This window comes from Aedes albopictus, chromosome 2 (genome assembly GCF_035046485.1).
Source record: "Aedes albopictus strain Foshan chromosome 2, AalbF5, whole genome shotgun sequence".
Lineage (NCBI taxonomy): Eukaryota > Metazoa > Arthropoda > Insecta > Diptera > Culicidae > Aedes > Aedes albopictus.
In genome coordinates, this window is record NC_085137.1 from 4,552,997 (window position 1) to 4,575,172 (window position 22,176).

Below are 22,176 nucleotides of genomic sequence, written 5' to 3' on the forward strand. Positions count from 1 at the left end.
CCCTCCCCCACCCGCTGACCCCAGTACAATCCGGACTATCTCCGGAACGGTTCCGGATATTACATGGCCACTTGAGTATAATAAACTACCACCATTTTATGATCGATTGAGAGCGACTTGAAAAAAATCGAATGAAAATTGTTGAAATGACAGAATTTTGAAAATTAGTTGTCGGCGGTCGGGTACGTGAAGGTTAAATATTCAAAAAAAAAGAAAAGTTTTTCCGTGACTTTCTTGTAGAACTGGTCTAGCCGCACAAGTTTTTTATATATTATATTCTCAGGTCCAGCTTCTAAAATTAGCTGAAAGTTGTTGAGTTTAGATATGTCGAAATGACATTTTCAGCACTGGTATTTATTGCAGAGTTACAGTCGTATTTCGATGTCCCGATTATTGTAGATACAGGCTTTAATACAAATCACGTACTTTATCGAACGTACTCCATTGGATGTTACATATCCACACTGTAGTGAGCGTACGGTGGACATCAGTTGGTCTTTGGGCTTCTACTGTATTACCGTCGTTGGGGGTGAGAATGGGTCAAAAATGGATACTCAAAGATTGTTTGTTAAATAACAAATGCAATTGAAGTCGGAATAACTTTTTATTTGGTATGTATACTCTTCTATGTGGTATTGATAGTTTAGCAAGAAAGTATTATATTATATGAATTTCTTACTAAACTACAAATGTTTGAAAATTGACCCAATCTCACCCCTTAGAGGGGGTGAGAATGGGTCAAAGTATTTGAAATCGCCTATTTATGAATATAAGTTAATTTTATTGATCATATCCAGTAAGCCTACTTAAAAAACAATATAACCATGACTAAAAATAACTTTTGTAATTTTAAAAGATGATTAACCCACCTAAAAGGGCTAATACAACCGAAAAAAATGTTGAAATTTGATAAAATAACGTTTATATGTTGTATCGCCATTTTTAGCCACCATAATCATCCTCATTTAAAGTTTCAACCTCCATGAGAGGAGGGGGATTACAATGAGCGAGGGACGCATTGAAAGATTGCATGAGAAATGTTTAACCAAACCAAAATTCGACGTTCATTCACTTTCCGACATTGTACTATGTCACCGGTTTTATAGCCCCTGTATTTCCTAAATCCCACTACTGTCTGGTAGTTTCAGGATATTTCCTTAAAAATTCAAAAATGAGTGGAGAAGAAGAGCTTACGATATTGCAGTACACTAAACGTTAGATGATGATTAACACGCTAAGTACCGACAGGCAAAAAAACGTGGAACTGTTTTTTTGCACATCCATATCTCAGCAGTTAGTGAACCAAATTTCAATCTTTTTGCGTTAACGGAATCCTACACTATCCTAGAGAGGTGTAGTGAAAGCCGATTGGAATTTCATGCAGCTTCCGGTGAGAACCAGGCGAAAACATTAGTTCCACATTTTTAACTTCTTCCGGTTTCGTTTTGTTTCCGGATTGGTTGTGAGTACCATGTCTTTGTAGCGAGTTCTTTCGGAAACTCGACAAGATAGCAACATTCTGTCTTCGGCAAAGTTGTTCAGAACAACAATCACTTCCTGGTGATGTATTTCATAGTTCCGAATTTCCCCACCACGTGGCGCTAGTGTACATAGTGACTTCCGGTATGACTTTGGAGGGATATAGCACGAGATTGAAGCCAGATAGGAAGATGCAATCTTCGGCAAAGTTGTTCAGTACTTCGAGTACTTCCAGGTCATGAAGAGCATAGTTTCAAATTTCACCACTACGTGGCGCTAGTGTACATAGTGACTTCCGGTACGACTTTGGAGGGATATAGCACGAGATTGAGACCAGATAGGAAGATGCGATCTTCGGCAAAGTTGTTCAGGACTACGAGTACTTCCAGTTCATGAAGTGCACAATTCGGAATTTCACCACCACGTGGCGCTAGTGTACATAGTGACTTCCGGTATGACTTTGGAGGGATATAGCACGAGATTGAAGCCAGATAGGAAGATGCGATCTTCGGCAAAGTTGTTCAGGACTACGAGTACTTTCAGGTCATGAAGAGCATAGTTCAAAATTTCACCACTGCGTGGCGCTAGTGTACATAGTGACTTTCGGTACGACTTTGGAGGGACATAGCACGAGATTGAAGCCATATAGGAAGATGCGATCTTCGGCAAAGTTGTTCAGGACTACGAGTACTTCCAGTTCATGAAGTGCACAGTTCGGAATTTCACCACCACGTGGCGCTAGTGTACATAGTGACTTCCGGTATGACTTTGGAGGGACATAGCATGAGATTGAAGCCAGATAGGAAGATGCGATCTTCGGCAAAGTTGTTCAGGACTACGAGTACTTTCAGGTCATGAAGAGCATAGTTCAAAATTTCACCACTGCGTGGCGCTAGTGTACATAGTGACTTCCGGTATGACTTTGGAGGGATACAGCACGAGATTGAAGCCAGATAGGAAGATGCGATCTTCGGCAAGGTTGTTCAGGACTACGAGTACTTCCAGTTCATGAAGTGCACAGTTCGGAATTTCACCACCACGTGGCGCTAGTGTACATAGTGACTTCCGGTACGACTTTGGAGGGATATAGCACGAGATTGAAGCCAGATAGGAAGATGCGATCTTCGGCAAAGTTGTTCAGGACTACGAGTACTTACAGTTCATGAAGTGCATAGTTCGGAATTTCACCACCACGTGGTGCTAGTGTACGTGGCTACTTCCGGTATGACTTTGGAGGGATATAGCACGGGATTGAAGCCAGATAGGAAGATGCGATCTTCGGCAAAGTTGTTCAGGACTACGAGTACTTTCAGGTCATGAAGACCATAGTTCAAAATTTCACCACTGCGTGGCGCTAGTGTACATAGTGACTTCCGGTACGACTTTGGAGGGACATAGCACGAGATTGAAGCCATATAGGAAGATGCGGTCTTCGGCAAAGTTGTTCAGGACTACGAGTACTTACAGTTCATGAGGTGCATAGTTCGGAATTTCACCACTGCGTGGCGCTAGTGTACATAGTGACTTCCGGTACGACTTTGGAGGGACATAGCACGAGATTGAAGCCATATAGGAAGATGCGATCTTCGGCAAAGTTGTTCAGGACTACGAGTACTTCCAGTTCATGAAGTGCACAGTTCGGAATTTCACCACCACGTGGCGCTAGTGTACATAGTGACTTCCGGTACGACTTTGGAGGGATATAGCACGAGATTGAAGCCAGATAGGAAGATGCGATCTTCGGCAAAGTTGTTCAGGACTACGAGTACTTACAGTTCATGAAGTGCATAGTTCGGAATTTCACCACCACGTGGCGCTAGTGTACGTGGCTACTTCCGGTATGACTTTGGAGGGATATAGCACGGGATTGAAGCCAGATAGGAAGATGCGATCTTCGGCAAAGTTGTTCAGTACTACGAGTACTTCCAGGTCATGAAGAGCATAGTTTAAAATTTCACCACTACGTAGCGCTAGTGTACATAGTGACTTCCGGTACGATTTTGGTGGGATATAGCACGAGATTGGAGCCAGATAGGGAGATGCGATCTTCGGCAAAGTTGTTCAGGACTACAAGTACTTCCAGTTCCGAACGTCACCACCACGTGGCGCTAGCGTACATACTACGCATTTGTACCGGTACGAATTTGATAAGGTATTGCACGATCTAGTTCGATAGGAAGGCAAAATTGTTCAGGACTTCGAGCACTACCGGGTATGGAATTTCGCCACCACGTTTTGATAGTATACAAAATAAACGATTATTAAGAGCTATGTAACAGAAATTTAGTTCAGATTGGGACTTCTCTGACTCACTCGAAGGGTTGTTCTAACAATTTATCTAGCTATTTGTATGGGAATTCCTCAAGGAAATTCCGAAATGATGTATTTGAGAATTATATTAGGGATTTTTGTTCCACAGATTCCTACTGGAATTTCTTTAGAATTTTATCCAAGCATTTCTCCAGTGATTCTTCTGGAATAAACTCACCTATTCATTATGTCTTCAGGAATTCCTCCGGATATTTTTCAAAGCATTCCTCCAGGAATTCCTCAAAATATTGTTCAAGAAATTCCTCCTCCAAGGATTCCTGTGAATATTCATTCGTGGAATTCCCAAAGTAATTTATGCAGTCGTTATTACTAAAATTCCTCACGGACACCCTTCAGGTATCCCTCCAGAGATTCCAGCTGAATTTCTTCCAGTAAAGGAATTACTGCTGGATTTTTTTTTGGAATATTCTTCCAGGAATTCTTCAAGAAATAGTTAAGTAATTCATACAAAGATTTTTCCAGCTATTCGAAAAATTCTCCGAAATTTCACCAAGAATTCTTTGGGCATTTTTAGAGATTGCTTCGGGAATGCCTCCCAAGATTCCTTCGAATATCCATTCTCCTGCGATTTCTTTGTTAAATTCTTCCAGGGATTCTATCGCAATTCCTCTAGTGATTTTTTGGAAATTCCTTCAGCGGTCCTTTCTGGATTATTTCCAAGATTTCTTTCAGGAAATCATCTGGGTGATTCCATTTGGGATCCTTGAGTATTGTTTTGCAAATCTTTCCAGGGATTCAGGAGATTTTCCAGTGATATCTTCAAAAATTCACCCTAGCATACCTTTATATTTTCTACAGGGAATTTTAAACAGGGATTCTGGAGTTCCTCTTGATGCTCGTTTGTATTTTCCTTCATGAACCCATCTTCTAACGCTTTCTTTCCCTCAAGGATTTCTTCAGAAATTCCTCCGGAGCTTGAAAACATCAGCGATTTCATTTCAAATCACTCTGGAGCTTCTTTCTGCGATTTATTTACGATAAATTTTAGTAATTCTTTCAGAGATTCATGATACTCCCGTATTTAGGAAAGTTTTTTAGTGATGCTTTCGGAATATGTTTTGCAGGGATTACTACGTCATTTTTTTTCCTAGAGTTCGTTCGCGAAGTCCTCGAAAGATTCCTTCAGAAATTTATGCAGTGATTTATTCGGAAGTTCTTCTCCAGAATGCCCGAGCCCGTGGCGCAGTTGATCGCATGTCCCCCTCTATTTGCGGATGGTCATGGGTTTGATATATTATTATGGATAATAAATTTGGAAGTTGGAGCCAAAAATTTATTTGAATATCTTTGCTAAAACTTGTGTGAATCATCATTATGAGAATATCTTTCTGAAGTTTACATTTTTCACGAAAACAAAAATCTGCCATGAGATCAAAGCTTTTGCAATAATAATACTAAAACCTTAATTCTACTAGAACCGAATCTCTTAGAAAAACGCCTTGGGCATTCGCGGAAAGTATTTTTGTAGATATTCTTAGGGAATACTCCCCAAGTGATCCTGAAATGATCCTTGATCCTTGATCCTTGATCCTTGAACGTGGGGGCTAGACTCGTACCTTTCTATCTGGCTTCAATCTTGTGATACATCTCACTAAAGACGTATCGGAAGTCACTATGTACACTAGCATCACGTGGTGGTGGAATTCGGAACTATGTTCTTCATGACCTGGAAGTACTCGTAGTCATGAACAACATTTCCGTAGATCACACCTTCCTATCTGGCTTCATTCTAATGATATGGCGCCACGTGCTGGTGTCGGAACTATGCTCTTCATTACCTGGAAGTACTCCGAACAACTTTGCCGAAGATCGCATCTTTCTGTCTAGCTTAAATCTCGTGCTACATCCCACCAAAATCGTACCGGAAGTAACTATGTACACTAGCGCCACGTTGTGGTGAAATTCTGAACTGTGCTCTTCATGACCTGGAAGTACTCGTTGTTCTGAACAACTTTGCCGAAGATCGCATCTTTCTATCTGGCTTCAATCTCGTGCTATATCCCACCAAGGTCGTACCGGAAGTAGCTATGCACGCTAGCGCTACGTGGTGGTGAAATTTTGAACTATGCTCTTCAAGACCTGGAAGTTCTCGTAGTCCTGAACAACTTTGCCGAATATCGTACTTTCCTATCTGGCTTCAATCTTGTGATTTATCTCACTAAAGTCGTACCAGAAGTATCTATGTACACTAGCGTCACATGGTGGTGAAATTACGAAATATAATTTTCACCACCTAATAGTACTCGTAGACCTGAACAACTTTGCCGAAGATCGCATCTTCCTATCTGGCCTTAATCTCGTGCTATATCCCACCAAAGTCATACCGGTACTAGCTATGTACACTAGTGCCACGTGGTGGGAAAATTCCGAACTATGCTCTTCATGACCTGGAAGTACTCGTTGTCCTGAACAACTTTGCCGAAGATCGCATCTCCCTATCTGGCTTCTATCTCGTGCTATATCCCACCAAAGTCATACCGGAAGTCACTATGTACACTAGCGCCACGTGGTGGTGAAATTTTGAAATATGCTCTTCATGACCTAGAAGTACTCGTAGTCTTGAACAACTTTGCCGAAGATCGCATCTTCCTATCTGTCTTCAATCTCGTGCTATATCCCACCAAATTCGTACCGGAAGTCACTATGTACACTAGCGACACGTAGTGGTGAAATTTTGAACTATGCTCTTAATGACCTGGAAGTACTCGTAGTACTGAACAACTCTGCCGAAGATCGCATCTCCCTATCTGACTTCAAGTCGTACCGGAAGTCACTATGTACACTAGCGCCACGTGGTGGTGAAATTTTTAACTATGTTCTTCATGACCTGGAAGTACTCGTAGTCCTGAACAACTTTGCCGAAGATCGCATCTTTCTATCTGGCTTCAATCTCGTGCTATATCCCACCAATGTCGTACCGGAAATCACTATGTACACTAGCGCCACGTGGTGGTGAAATTTTGAACTATGTTCTTCATGACCTAGAAGTACCCGTAGTCCTGAACAACTTTGCCGAAGATCGCATCTTCCTATCTTGCTTCAATCTCGTGCTGTATCCCTCCAAAGTCATACCATAAGTAGCCATGTACACTAGCACCACGTGGTGGTGAAATTCCGAACTATGCACTTCATGACCTGGAAGTACTCGTAGTCCTGAACAACTCTGCCGAAGATCGCATCTTCCTATCTGGCTTCAATCTCGTGCTATATCCCTCCAAAGTCCTACCGGAAGTCACTATGCACACTAGCGCTACGTAGTGGTGAAATTTTGAACTATGGTCTTCATGACCTGGAAGTACTTGTAGTACTGAACAACTTTGCCGAAGATCGCACCTTCCTATCTGGCTTCAATCTCGTGCTATATCCCTCCAAAGTCATACCGGAAGTAGCTATGTACACTAGCGCCACGTGGTGGTGAAATGCCGAACTGTGCACTTCATGAACTGGAAGTACTCGTAGTCCTGAACAACTATGCCGAAGATCGCATCTTACTATCTGGCTTCAATCTCGTGCTATATCCCACCAAAGTCGTACCGGAAGTCACTATGTACACTAGCGCCACGTGGTGGGGAAATTCGGAACTATGAAATACATCACTAGGAAGTGGTTGTTGTTCTGAACAGCTTTGTCGAAGACAGAATGTTGCTATCTTGTCGAGGTTCCGAAAGAACTCGCTACAAAGATATGGTACTCACAACCAATCCGGGAACAAAACGGAACCGGAAGAAGTTAAAAATGTGGAACTAATGTTTTCGCCTGGTTCTCACCGGAAGCTGCATGAAATTCCAATCGGCTTTCACTACACCTCTCTAGGATAGTGTAGGATTCCGTTAACGCAAAAAGATTGAAAATTGGTTCACTAACTGCTGAGATATGGATGTGCAAAAAAATTAGTTCCACGTTTTTTTGGCTGTCGGTACTTTACGTTACAAAAGCCCTGTTGGTATAAGCAGTGTTAAAGGAGCTGTCCATGTCCATGTTTATTGTTATAAATGATTTTAGGCACTAAACGTATGAACACACTCGCTTGACACTTCTGCGACATATTTTCGACAAAAAAAGTACTTTTATGAAGATACGGTAAACATGGCACCACTCTAACATCAAATGAGGACTGGATAACAAGTTGAATTTTTAGTTAAAGTTATGTGCACTCGATAATTTGCTTGACCCAATCTCACCCCCATTTTTAATATTTAGACTTAGGGTCGAGAATATTGAATTTTTATATAAAAAGTTCATTGACAGCCCACTTTTTTCGTTGCATCAACCAGGTAATACCTACAGCTAATTACTTATTAGAAAATTTATGGTTAGGTGCTTGTGTGAAACATTGAGAAGGAGAAATTTTTACAGAGTGATTTACTAGTAGTTTCATCATATAAGTTTAGCCACAATTTGAACAAAAAACGATTATTGCTAAACATCTTTTCCTGCATCACGACGTGTAAAACCATCTCCTCTTTAAAATAATGTAAAGTTTTCAATATAAATTAGCCATAGTTGATGAGCTATTTCAAATTTTATGTTTCTCCGTTTTGACCCAATCTCACCCCCCAGACCCATTGTCACCCCCATCGACGGTATACAAAGTTATGAAAACATCAGTTATGAAAGATGCCTGCTTCACTATTTAAACTAATGAATATGAATAATGAATCATATACCACAAAAAACCTCGACCATCAACCGCAAGTCAAGTATTCCTCTGGGTCATGCACACATTCAATTGTATCGACTTCTTATGAGCAAACCTTCAGACTACATATACCGCAAAATCAGTAGGGGGTCATTGTTAGAAGACACACTAACTTCAAGTGTGAACCCCAGAAGGAAGGACAAAGGAAATCATGTTCACACCTACGCACAATACACATTACCTCCGGCAAGTTTCATCGTCTCTCCTACATTCCCGCCCAGAATTTCGTAATTGTTCCGATAAACAAAATTGGCCACGGTAGGCAAGCTGATGAGCTACTAGCGCCAACAGGTATCCTTGTATGTTTTGTCCTGCCCTCGTCGCCAGTCTGTGGCGGAATGACAAACATGACAATGTGTAAAACAATATGTGGTGATGGTGAGGCATGCTTTGTATCCTCTGTCCCTTCTCATATTGGTGTTGACACAAATTCATTAGATAATTGACCTGCTGATGCTCCTCGCCATTTGGAGTGTCAAAGCCATTGGGGAAATGTGATGTCTTAATTTTTGTCACCTTTAATATTGAACCGCCGAGGGACGAAAAAGGCTGTTGCTTTCATGTAGTGGATAGGAAACTATATCGGCAGTAGTTATCGATCACACTTTGCCCAATGGATAGACTGTAGTCGGTATCAAAATGGAAGTGTAACGAAACTTAAATATAATTTCCGCCGGAGGTGGTAGCACGGTGATTTCCTCCGTGGGATTGATTCTGAAGCTCGAGCAATGCTGCGGCGAGATTTTTCTCTATTGCTGCTGAACAGCTTTAAAACATGGCCTCATCAATTTCAATATAATGTAATAGTTTGTCTAACAATTTTTGACTTATAAATATTAGGGACCATTCATAAACCACGTAGACTTTTTAATGGTAGGGGGGGTCTGGTAAAAGTCTACGCTCCATACAAAATTCAAAATTGTTGTATGGACGAAATTTCGCGAGGGGATGGGGGGCTTGGTTTGACCGGAGATGGCCAAAATTTGGTCTTCATGGTTTGTGAACAGTAATATGGGACACGCTTGTATGGAAAAAAATAGATCCTCGCTCCAGTCGACTTTTTAGATCCCATTTAGGTCCCATATGAACTGTACAAAATTTCAGCGCAATTAGTCAAACTATAATTTAGCGCAAGCGGTTCAAAGTTCACATAGGATTTACTATGGGAAAAGTTACACTTTCAAACAAAAAATCCCAGAGGTCACCCCTTGTCTCCTTAATTCAAATCGATCAACGTTTCTTGTAGAAAAATCATTTATGAAACTTTTCTTCAAAGACCGCAAAACAATTGAATGCTTGTGGAAAAAGTTATTGATTTACTACCGATTAGTGATCGAACGAACGGCTTTTTGTTTTGTTTTATCAGCAGCACTGCTGCTGCCGTTGCTGCATGGGGTGGCGGGAGGCATCACCACCCCCAGAAACGGCAGCAGCCAAGGCCTGCTGCTGATAAAACAAAACGAAAAGCCGTTCGTTCGATCACTAATCGGTAATAAATCAATAACTTTTTCCACAAGCATCCAATTGTTTTGCGGTCTTCGAAGGAAAGTTTCATAAATGATTTTTCTACAAGAAACATTGATCGATTTGAATTAAGGAGACAAGAGGCGACCTAGGGGATTTTTTGTTAGAAAGTGTAACTTTTCCCATAGTAAATCCTATGTAAACTTTGAACCGCTTGCGCTGAATTATAGTTTCACCGATTGCGCTGAAATTTTGTACTGTTCATATGGGACCTAAATGGGATCGAAAAAGTCAACTGGAGCGAGAATTTGATGTTTGTCCCATACTAGTGAACAGCCCCTGAGGCACTTCTGGTGCATCAGGTAGCTTTACGTATATCCTGAGCGGTTTCTACGACTGCGGACATGTCTCTTCGTCTATGGGTTCACCCAAGGATTCAATCGCCCAGAAATATGTGACATCACCAATCTCCGGCAGGCCTTCTCCAAAATCAGACTTGTCGTTTTGGATGCAGATGTAGAACACCCTTTCATTAATATTGAGCAACCGGTTTTGTTCCTTCTGCTTCGAACATTCACCATAACGCCGCAATCGTTTCGCAAGAGCACTCAACCGCTGCACATGGGTGTCGAGGATCTCAGTAATGTTCACTTCTGTGAGATCTCAAAGTTGTGCGAGCTTCACAATTTCAGCAACATAACGAACTAGCCTCGTAAATCGATTCCCCTACTTATACTTGACCAGCCTTGATACGGAATGTGGCGATCCGCTTCTCCAACCGTTTCTGTCTCCTTTCCGGCGCGTTTGAAATCCCGGTGTCTTTACAACAGTCACTGCAACTGATTCCGCAGCAAATTTTAGATCTTCTAGGGTCTGTACTTCTTCCAAGTACAGTGGAAAAATATCCTGGTGTAGGCTACCTACTGCACTCGTGAACCGTTAGGAATTCTGCAGCTTTGGTCGTCGGGGCATGGGGTCTGTCCCACGGAACTTCATGACTGTTGTGGCCATGTGAAGCGCTAGTTCATCTTGTAGTTGTTGTCGTTGCATACCCAAGCAACCAAAAGTTCGGATAAAACAGCATGTTTGGGCTTAATCGGCTATTCGAAGGAAGATAAATAGCGTTCTATTTATACAGCTCACTTTTTAAGTAATTAACCGAACTTAAGTTCACAAAAAGTTACTTGTGCCGCTGAAAAGAACGCTATTCAGCTTAAAATTAAGCTTCCATAAAATGAAAAAACCCCGATTTAATCCACCTATGGTGAACAGAGCCCTTCTTACACTTATTAAAATTATTGTTGTATTATTTTTATTTAACATATTTACTTTGTGTAATTGACCAAAAGTTCTAGAAAATATTGTGGATTTGGCATCTAGTGGATTGGTTTCCAAAATAGCATCATGTACCATGGACTTAACTACCAGAAATGTCAGACACCTTCTAGAATCTTGTGTGAAATTTTTAAAAAATAGCTTACATATTCTGGAATATTGTATCTTTTGTTAACTGCCAAAAGATCTTGAATCGATTAACAAATGGATAAGAAAATCAGCGAGATACACTTTGTCTAATATCTCTTAATCAATCGAATAAATTAGCTCCGAAGTACTTGGTATTCATGGTTATGGTGTAAAAACGACAAAGTTAATCAATTTTGGCATTAGCTAGTTATTTTGGCTGTCTGGTTCTTGCATTTTTCCCACAATATATAAATTCAAAGCTTTCATTTACCATATTGTTAGTTTTCATAAAACTCCTGTGTATTTGTAATTTGTTATTTACAATTTTGTTGAAAACAATAACCTGCTAGTATACACTTTGTATGAGGTCAGCATTACTTATTGAACAATAATTTCCCATAGACTGGTCAAAAACAAATGCAAGATAACAAGTGAATATAATAATAAAAAAAGAATTTATTGAAATACTCTTCGTAAGATATCTAAGTAATCAAATGTCGAATCGAAATAAAATTTCAGGGCCTTATACAAGGATATTGTAGCTTTCATTTGGTGCTTAGAGAACCCAAATCGGTTGACAAACGGCTGAGATATTTATTATGGTACCCTTGGTCAAAAATCTCTAAAAAAGTTAACCTGTATTACTCCCAAGTAGTCTTTGAAAGATATCTCGGTAACCAAATGTCCATTCCTAATGAAATTGTATAGGGTTCTACTAGAATGTTGTAGCTATCATTTGGTGCCAGGATAACCGAAATCGATTGTCAGACGGCTAAGATATTTATTATGATACTTTTAGTCAAAAATCTCAAAATGTTTAGTTGTATAAATCCGAAGTACTCTTCGAAAGATATCTCTGTAACCAAATGTCCAATCGAAATAAAAATTCTGGGCGATCTACTAGGATGCTGTAGCTTTCATTTGGTGCCAAGAGAACCCAAATCGATTGACAAACGGTTGAAATATTTATTGTGATACACTTGGTCAAAAATCTTAAAAATTTTAGAAGTATGACTCATAAGTACTCTTCGAGAGATATCTCGGTAACCAAACGTCCAATCGAAAAAAAATTCAATAGCGTTCTACTAGGATGTAGTAGCTTTCATTTGCTTCCAAGAGAACTCAAATCGGTTGACAGACGGCTGAGAAACGTGCGTGACTTTTTTTTGTAACGCACATACACACACACATATACACACATACACACACACACACACACATACAGACACTTGCTCAGTTCGTCGAGCTGAGTTCATTGGTATATGCGACTCGGCCCTCCGGGCCTCGTATCGAAAGTCGGTTTTTCGAGCGATATTTATACCCTTCTTATGGGTGTAAGAAGGGTAAAAAGGCGCTTAGTCCTCAAAAGTAATTTATTTTTAAGAGACATGGAATCCAAATTGTCTAATGTCTTGAAATACATTTTTGATGTTTTTTACTTACTGAGACTTGAACTCGGGTTCTCTTCGTTGAAAGCCGGCACCTAACTACTACAGTAGACGTTCGCTCGGTGCAAACGCTTTAACTGCAATGCTTTTTAAGTGCAAGTCCGCTAAGTGCAACAATTTTGCAGTTATCGCACCGCTGTCCGTCTAAACGAAATGTCAACAGCGATGCGATGTTTTTCGCATGCACTTTTGTTGCAATGCGATGTTTTCCGTATGCACATTGGCTGCATTCTGCAGCAACTGACAGTTCTTTGACGTCTGTCAGTTGTTGCAGTTATCGAATTTCATTCGCTAAGTGAAACGTAAACATCTTGCACTTATCGAACGTCTACTGTACTTCATGTTTGCTTTGTTAAGCACTGAGGGATTTTACTCAATGTGCTGATATCATTAGAACTCAAGCAGGTTCGCGTGTGAACTTTATCTGAACTTGGACTACTTTTTGAAGTCGAAAGTTCGAAAGAGGTTTACGAGGAACTTCTTGTGAACTTACACAGTTTGACATTTTTCAATTTGTTGTGATTCGTAGTGCAAAGCAATAAATTAGTGCCAGTGTATCAACTTTTAGAAAAGATTACAGTAGACGTTCGATAAGTGCAAGATGTTTACGTTTCACTTAGCGAATGAAATTCGATAACTGCAACAACTGACAGACGTCAAAGAACTGTCAGTTGCTGCAGAATGCAGCCAATGTGCATACGGAAAACATCGCATTGCAACAAAAGTGCATGCGAAAAACATCGCATCGCTGTTGACATTTCGTTTAGACGGATAGCGGTGCGATAACTGCAAAATTGTTGCACTTAGCGGACTTGCACTTAAAAAGCATTGCAGTTAAAGCGTTTGCACCGAGCGAACGTCTACTGTATAAGTTTCCAGCTCGGTTTGTAGTGGCTACGATCGCGTCGATTACCGGCGCATTGGTGCGACAAGTGAGACGGGGCTGAAAACATACAGCAAAGCTGGAAAATTTTTGTGTGCAGCCGAAAAAAACTCCGGCGGAATCCTGGGTGGAACAGTTGTCCGCTGCGGGGGCAGCCTTTGAGCCAAACAATACGGATGTTTTGCGTTGATTACAAGTAAGTACGTTGAAATATTATAGTGAAACAAAGTGTACTTGTGAAATTAACACAAGCTGTGGCTGCTGAAGGACGCGTAGTGCGTCATCAGCATCATTGAAATCTCGCTCGAAATTTCAAAGTGATAAAACTCAGTCACCAAAGCGCATATTTGTATGAAAATGTATCATCCCATATGCTCACTCGTGGTTGGTGTGATGATACTTTTTCTGCTGCGTGGCTGCAGAATTGCCCGTTTTTTATCACTTCAAAAACGCGAGGCAAACAATCATTGAAAATTGAAAAGTAAATGATTCCTATGAAAATTCTGTGATGCACCAAGTCACCTGAACTCGATTTCCAAGTGATTTAAATGAATGAGAACTTCTCCCGGGCTCCGCTGTCGCCGAAGTTCAAGTAAAGTTCAGTTTTGGTACGGTTAATATTTATCTGCACTTTGAGAAGTAAGTTCAAAACAAGTACGGAACAAGTTCGAAACGGAACTTTTCAAGTTATTGGAATATGTCCAACTGGACTTTATTTGAGCTTTAGAGGCACGCAAAAGTTCAACATAAGTTCGGTTAAATTTTGATTGAACTTTGCACTAAAGTTCAAAGTAAGTTTTTTCTGAACATATTTTCGACTTTAATGTCGTTTTGAAGAGAAGTCAAAAGCTTGTACATGACTTCCAAGTTCATAAACAATACATGTGTAACTTTTTGGAGAAATAAGTTCAACGAAACCGGAATTGAACCAAACTTGAACTTCTGAGTTCGTTCTTCAAGTGGAATCCGAACTGCTGGTTACTTGGATATTCGCTGTTGATCCTGAGCAGTAAGTGAGATAAACATGAAAAAAATAAATATAGATTTATAACTTTTCAGCTGTCATTTTGAATGATTTTGTGAAAATGCCTTGCATCAGAGATATGAAATCACGCGTGTTGCTTTCTGGAATACTAGAATTCTACTATAACATGAAGCACCTGCATCAACATAACGTTGAAAAGTTCAGGGTTTTCGAATTACTTTGCTTATCTTTACTTGTCAAAAAAAATCGCCTAGTTCACTCTGACTTAACGACAACTAACTATAACTCGGAGAAAATTACGTGAAGCTTTCAATTTCGTACAACCTGCATAAGAAGAAAAAAATCTGGCCGCCATAATTTTTCTTTAACTCAAACAAACGCCATACTGTGAGAGCAAAAAAAGGGATTGCTTTACGAATTTCTCAGGTATTTCTTCAGAAACTTCTCCGGGAATTCTTTCATGAATTTACCAAGGAACTTCCCAAGTAACAATGAATGCTGCACAGTGAAAGTATTAGCTGTACATTGGCTGGTTATTGGTGTCAGAAGCTGAACAAAATGACAGCTGAATGTATGGCTTGATCAATCTCCTTTATTCAATAATACATAGATGGCTGAATATCAAGTTGTATAGATTATTGATCATTTGTGTAGTCAGCTCTTAAATATACACCAACATGAAGAACTAATCATCTGTTGTTCAACCTTCAATCAGATAATTTTTAACAAGTTTTCGTAGAGTCCTAATCGCTTCTTCAGCCTCAACACAGGCTTTGTTCAACTTACATTCTTGATTATTTAGACAAAGAAAGTAATGCTCTTCTTAGAATAGAAAGCAAATGGTAAAACTAGGCATACGAGAGTGTTTTTTTTTTCTTAGTTTTTATGAAATTAATTAATTTTACTGATAACTGAATAAGCGCATATCAAGCCTTGAACCAGCCTTCCGATGAATCACAAATAAGCCAACCCGGGGTAGACGTGAATATCATAATCATATCTCAAAACGATCAAATTTTGATGTTATATCTTAATATGATATAAGTGAGATATTGAATAGTTGCCAAATATCTGGTCAATATCTCATCGTGATATGATTTCAAAATTAGTGCTTTTTTAGTTCTTCGGAATGCCTTGTGCAACCCGTTGTATAAATGTTGAAATTTCCCAACATTGCGCATGAAAGCTATCTTCAATTTTGGTGTATACTTTCATTATGCACCGTTCCCTAATTACGTAACGCTTCAGGGGATAGAGAAACTCCACTACTTTGCCCAGTTTAACATCAGTTGTTTATTTTATATCACTGTGAATAATCCAGCAGCGGCTTTCCATTTGAGTCCGATGACAACATGATCTTGACCTCGATGTCGAGCTTGCATTTGTGGTACGAATTCAATAAATGAATCACTGGATAATTTGGAAGCGTTATCGGCATGCTAAGCACAATACCAACATTGAGCAAAGTTTTTCTCAAACAGCATTAAATTAGGCAAGGCTTATTATTACTTCAAATCTAGTATTTCACCGACTGTCTCCTATTAATCAAGAACTTCCTCAAGGAATTTCTAATTTCTCTTGGGATTGCTTCCGGGATTTCTCCTGGGGTTTCTTCAGGAATTCCTCCAGGGAATCCTTCAGAAACTGCAATAGGAATTCTCCAGGAGTTCCTACACGAACTCTTCTTAGTGTTCTTCCAGGATTTCTCGAAGAGTTCCTTCTGCGCTTTCTTCAGCACTTCCTTCTGAGATTTCTTCAGAAACTCCTCCTGGGATTCGCTCCGGAATTCCTCCTGGTATTTCTTCCTGGGATGCTTCCAGGGATTTCTCCAGGAATTCCTCAAAGGATTCTTCCAAAAATTCCTCCAGGGATGCCTCCGGAGATTCTTCCAGGGACTCCTCTGAGAATTTTTGCAGGAATTCCTCTACAAATATCTCCACAGATTCCTCAGGAATTCCTGTAGGGATTCCTCCAAGAAAATCACTTAGGAATTCCTCCAGAGATTCATTCTGGAATTGTCCCAGTGATTCTTCAAGAAACTCCTCTAAAAATTTCTCCAAGAATTCCTCCTGGGATTTCTTCGGGGATTTATGCAGGGATTCCTCTAAAGATTCCTCCAGAAATTTCTCCAGGTGTTCCTGCAGAGGTTTCCCCAAACATTTCTTCAGGAATCCCTCAAGGGTTTGCACTACAGATTTGAACATTCCTCTAGGTATAGCTCCAGGCATTTCTCGAGGAATTCCCATTGATTTTTTTTTTAGAAACTCCTTCAAATATTATTGTAGGGGTTTTCCAGGATGTTTTGAGTGTGTTCCTTAAGAAAGTTCTGCAGGAATTCTTACAAAACATTGTCAAATCACCGTCCATACATGACGTTGGAGTGTCCCTGAATTTTGTGAAGATATTTTTCCAGAAATTGTTTTTAGAATTTCTCCAAGAAGTTGCCCAAAAATTTCCCCGTGATTCTTTCAGGGATCCTTTCAGTAGCTTCTTCTGGAGTTTTCTCATGTATTCCATCGAGAAGTCCACCTGGGATTCTTCCAAGAAACACACATATCAAAAAAGAGTCATGGTAGTGCAGGTTTTGATTGCGCAGAAGTCACTGTGACCTATTTCAAACAAACAAATACTTACACGCTAGAAGTACTTTCAGCTATTTCTCCAGGGAATCCTTAAGGAATTCGTCCAGGGAAAACTCCTTCGGAATTCTCTCAGAGTTCCCTTCCGGGATTTCTCTAGGAAATGCTCAACAAAATTTTCTAAGAATTCCTTCGGTCAATGAAACTGATGAAGCACTCAGCGTACTTCCTGAATGGAATACGCCAAGTCTGGAGCATTTTGTCCAAACGCTCATACATCATTACCATAGCTTGGGTCCCTTCACATTGCTCGATTTCGGGCAATGAGAAAGTGGACTCTCTAACTTAAATGGGCGCTAGCGAAGGCGATATTTACGAGCGTCAAATCGCCTTCGACGAGTTTTTTGCATTGGGCCGTTGTCTAACAACTATTTTCTGAACGCACATACCTTCCGTATTGGGCTCTTGAAAAGCAATCTCTGTGTCTACGGCGTGGCTTACCAGGATATCTAACATGTCGTATGGGGATGCGATGAGTATCGTGAGGTCAGATCCGAGCTTCATGAAATTCTCCGGGTCCGAGGAAAACAACAGAAACAACGTTAGAGAAGTGTTGGCAGGACTTGATTTGGAATACATGAATCTGATTTATCAGTTTTCAAAGCTTTTTTTCTTAGATCAACTCAGAGTTTGATGTAAGTAGATGGGCTTGGTGGTCTAGTGGCTACCGCTTCTGATTGATATGCAGAAGGTCCTGGGTTCAATCCCTGGCCTGTCCCTTTCTTTCTACTTTGTGTCTTTCTATCCACTTTCTCTATACTCTCCTCTCTATACATACAACTCATGTATATTCATATATTCATATCCATCGCTAGAACCAGAAACGGTTGAAAAACCGTTTCCCTTCCTTCCAACTTTCACAACACAGTGTCAAATCATAAGATAATGCCTACGAATTATGCAATCAAGCGAACTGTGCTGCTTAAATTCAGAAAAATAAACACAAAATTCTATCACCTAACGCCTGGCATCCACACACCAATGTGTGAACCCTCTGCCAACCATATCCCACCAACACTCCAACATCCACATGAGTTTGTGCAGACGCAGAGGTATATTCGGTCTTATGTGGATACAAACGATTGCAATCATCACTTCCTTCCCCTTCCCCACACTGACCTGCAACCTGACATAGCAGGCGCCATTGTCGCCTAAATATACAAGACCACCAACGCTCACATACTGAAGATGCCTGCTAGCCCCCGGGAGAAACTTTCATTGATTCCTTGTGTGAGTGTAGCCCAAGCTTAAAACGAGTTGATCTCAGAGTATGATGTAATACGTTGCTTGTTCTCGTTCTCAGCCATTTGCTTTTGTTGTTCGCCCCTGTTTGTCACCGTCTCCTTCCATTTGCTCTCTTTTTGTCGTTGTCTATCGATTTAGTCCCTTTCTTTTTGATTCCGTCACAGATCAGGACATTTGTCCCATCAATGTTTTAGTATAAGTTAACAAATAATTTAGTTAAGTACCCTAACTCCCTCCCTCCCATTTTTTTTTTAATCCCTAACCTCGAAACAGCCTCGAAATGAGTAATTCGACTTCTTAAACTAACATAGTATTTAAGGCAGTAAAAAATGGTAAAAATGTTGAATGTATAATCAATGTAATAAAATGAACAAATGATTTCGGCTCAGTTATGCCCATGTGGCGACCGAGCCTTCTAAATAATCGAATAAGTATAAAAAAGTGAATCATAAGTATTTCATAAACCACAGAATTAAAGTTTTTTTTTATAAAAACAACCTGTTCCACGATATAGAAACCTCAAAGGAAGCTAAATGTTCCAATTAAAAAAAAATAGAAACACGCAGGCCCGTGCACTAACGAAGGAGGTATGGGGGGGGGGCTCAGTTGACATAACTCAACGGAAGAAATGCTCAAAATATAGAATCCCTTATTTGAATGTTCCAACCCACACCCTATCTCATTAAATGTATGTAACTGTGAAAGTTTTACGCAGTTCAAAAATTTCTCCATTGCTCCGCTACAGAAAGACACCATGCAGCGTTAATTAGAATATCCATAACAAACTCATAATTACCGTGCTAGATCAATAGCTAAACTAATGCACCGTTTAAGATGAACAAACCATGATTAATAGACTTGTTGCTGCATTAACCAGTAAATATCAAAACCAATTTCTTGCTATCATGAACGCTCCCCTTCAACTAAGTCAAAGAAAAGCGTGCAGCCTACATACCTGCTCCTTAGAAGCCGCGTTATTCATGTTAAGCAAAAGAAATCAGATTTTGATAAATGATGAACTTGATTGAACTCACAGGCATTTTCTTTCTTCTTCATCCCCTGTAAAAATCTGTCTCGCAGCAGGACAGCACAACCGCATCATCTTTAGTCCTAGACTCCCCGAGCTCGTCGAAATCATCCCCCACGACTGTTGTACTGTCGTCAGCCAGCGGGGGTGACAATCGAACAAACGGCAGCACGCTGATAGTCACAGGGAACGGTAGTGCCGACGAGGCCCAAGCAAATGACTTTCTCTCCACCTCACTGTCGTCCCCGGCATCGGCGGCCTATCTCTTGCAGCATCACCACCACCACCTCCACCACCATCACCATCCTCATCACGGTCAGCACCAGCAACAGCTAATACAACAGCACCAACAGCAATTGCAACAACAGCAGCAGCAGGACCTCGTCCACAATCATCTCAGTACCAATGGTCATCCTCATCACCATGGGAACGGAAATACCAGCGGCAACAGCACGGCCGGCACTACCACCAATAGTAAACGAAGTATAGCATCCCCGCCTCCGTCGGTATCCGGAACTAGCATCACCACGTCGTCTTCGACCTCGTCCTCGTCGACGTCGGCGTCGGTCACTACGCTGTCCCACGTGAATCCGTTTCACCACAGTGCTTCCTCGGCACTGCACAATGGTCAGTAACAGCAACAACCAACGCAACGGCTTCGCCCATTATCACTAATCGAATTGAATTGAATTGGATTCGGCTTCTCTTCGCAGATTACTATTCCGAGTACCGTCTGGGGACCGAATACCGGCTGAACTCGCACCACCCGCATCCCCACCCGCGGGACTTGTGGACGGCTGCAGCAGCTGTTGCCACACATGAAAGCATCCTAGATGAGACCTGTGACAGTTACGGCTTGAGGCATTCAGGTGAGTTAAAATAATTGTGAAAGTATTTAGGATTTCTAAGGTTTCACATGTGCGCATTTGTGTTCAAGTGTTGGGCTAAGTTTTTAGAACATTTTAGAAATATGAGATTTCAGGATATAATCAAACAATAACACTACTTTCAAGCTCTTACTAGAAAAATTGAAGGTCAATTCCCCAGAAAAGGCGGAAAACAAAATATTATCACATAGATAATAAACTTTGTCATTAGTGTTACCATTTTGCAATGCAAAAGGTTATGGCGGCCATAACAAATTGCAAATGGTCCATAGAAAATCAAAAAGCGCTACCTACCGAATAAACACATTTTCCATTAAAATGTGCAATGTTATCCATTAATAATTGAAAACGTTCCATCATGCGTTCTATACATTATAGAAAATGTACCGGTAAAACATAAAATTTTCTCATTAACAGTGAAATTTTGTACCAATTAATAATACTAAAATGCTCCATAATAAAATGTAAATACTCCTTAAATTTTACCCATATCAAATTGAATATTACTCCGTAGAAAAATAAATAGCACCATAAAAAATTGAAATTGCACCATAGAAAATAGATAAATGCCCCATAGGTTTTACCCAATTGCACCATATAAAATATGAATTGCTCCATATAAAATTCTCCATAACTTTCAACATCTGCAGTATTGCAATGTAAAACAGTGCTTAATAACCGAATTTAAATTATAATAATATGCTAATCTATGGAGGAGTTTCATTTTTATTTTATATGGTGCAGTTTCACAGTTATGATGCACTCGTCGTTTTTCTATGGTGCCATTTTATTTTTTTTTATGGCTGCACTTTAATTTTTCTATTAATATTTATTTTTTTATGGATCATTTGCGTTTTATTATGAAACATTTGTATTTCATTATGGATCATTTCAGTATTATTTATTGGTGCAAAGTTTCAATTTTAAAGAGACAATTGTATGTTGCATTTTCTAAAAAGTATGGAACATTTTCAGTTATTTATGGGTAACATTGACCATTTTCATGGAACATATGCGCATTTTTTATGGAGTGGTACTAGATTTTTATGGGTGCAACAAATAGGCTGCCTTTTGCTATTTTTGCTAAGAGACGTAAAAACTTGAAGTATTTTTAGACAAACTACGTTTAACTGGCAAATTGAGAGATAAATTTGTGAAAAAATAACCACTTGTATTGGTGGGATTCGAACCCACGACTCCGTTATCGCTAGTCCGGCGCTTTAACCATCTAAGCTACAGAACAAGTTACGATTCTGCAGAATAGAAAGTCAAACTGGATTCGAAGCACCACCCTAACCGGGTCAGTCTTTTACAACTTTATCTCTCTTTCGGCTCTTAGTTGCCAATCTCCCGCACTCTCGCGGCCTATGAACAAAAAAATATAAAAGCTTTGATTGAACAGAAAAAAAAAATCAAAAATGCTCAAACTATACCCCTTAATTGTCCTAATTCTTTATTACGCCATCAAACCTAACCTCAAAATGATTGACAATCCTCAGGTCATTTTGGCAGATAACACAGATGCTCGAAGATGACAAAAAACATCTACTGCCTTATCGACCTTGTTGTCATCCTTTTCATGCTCGTGTTACACTTGTCAAAATGACCTGAGAATTGTCAGTCAG

At 40.1% G+C, this 22,176-nt stretch overlaps 1 protein-coding gene across 1 annotated transcript in view; it reads left to right on the top strand.

The window, feature by feature from the left end:
- LOC134288818 (ETV5-related protein Ets96B-like) overlaps positions 1-22,176 on the top strand; it is a 67,108-nt gene that overhangs the window by 11,704 nt on the left and 33,228 nt on the right. Inside the window, exons 2-3 of the mRNA XM_062854703.1 lie at positions 19,718-20,291; positions 20,378-20,533. Of these exons, the coding sequence (XP_062710687.1) occupies positions 19,718-20,291; positions 20,378-20,533 (730 nt within the window). The remainder of the gene's footprint in view (positions 1-19,717; positions 20,292-20,377; positions 20,534-22,176) is intronic.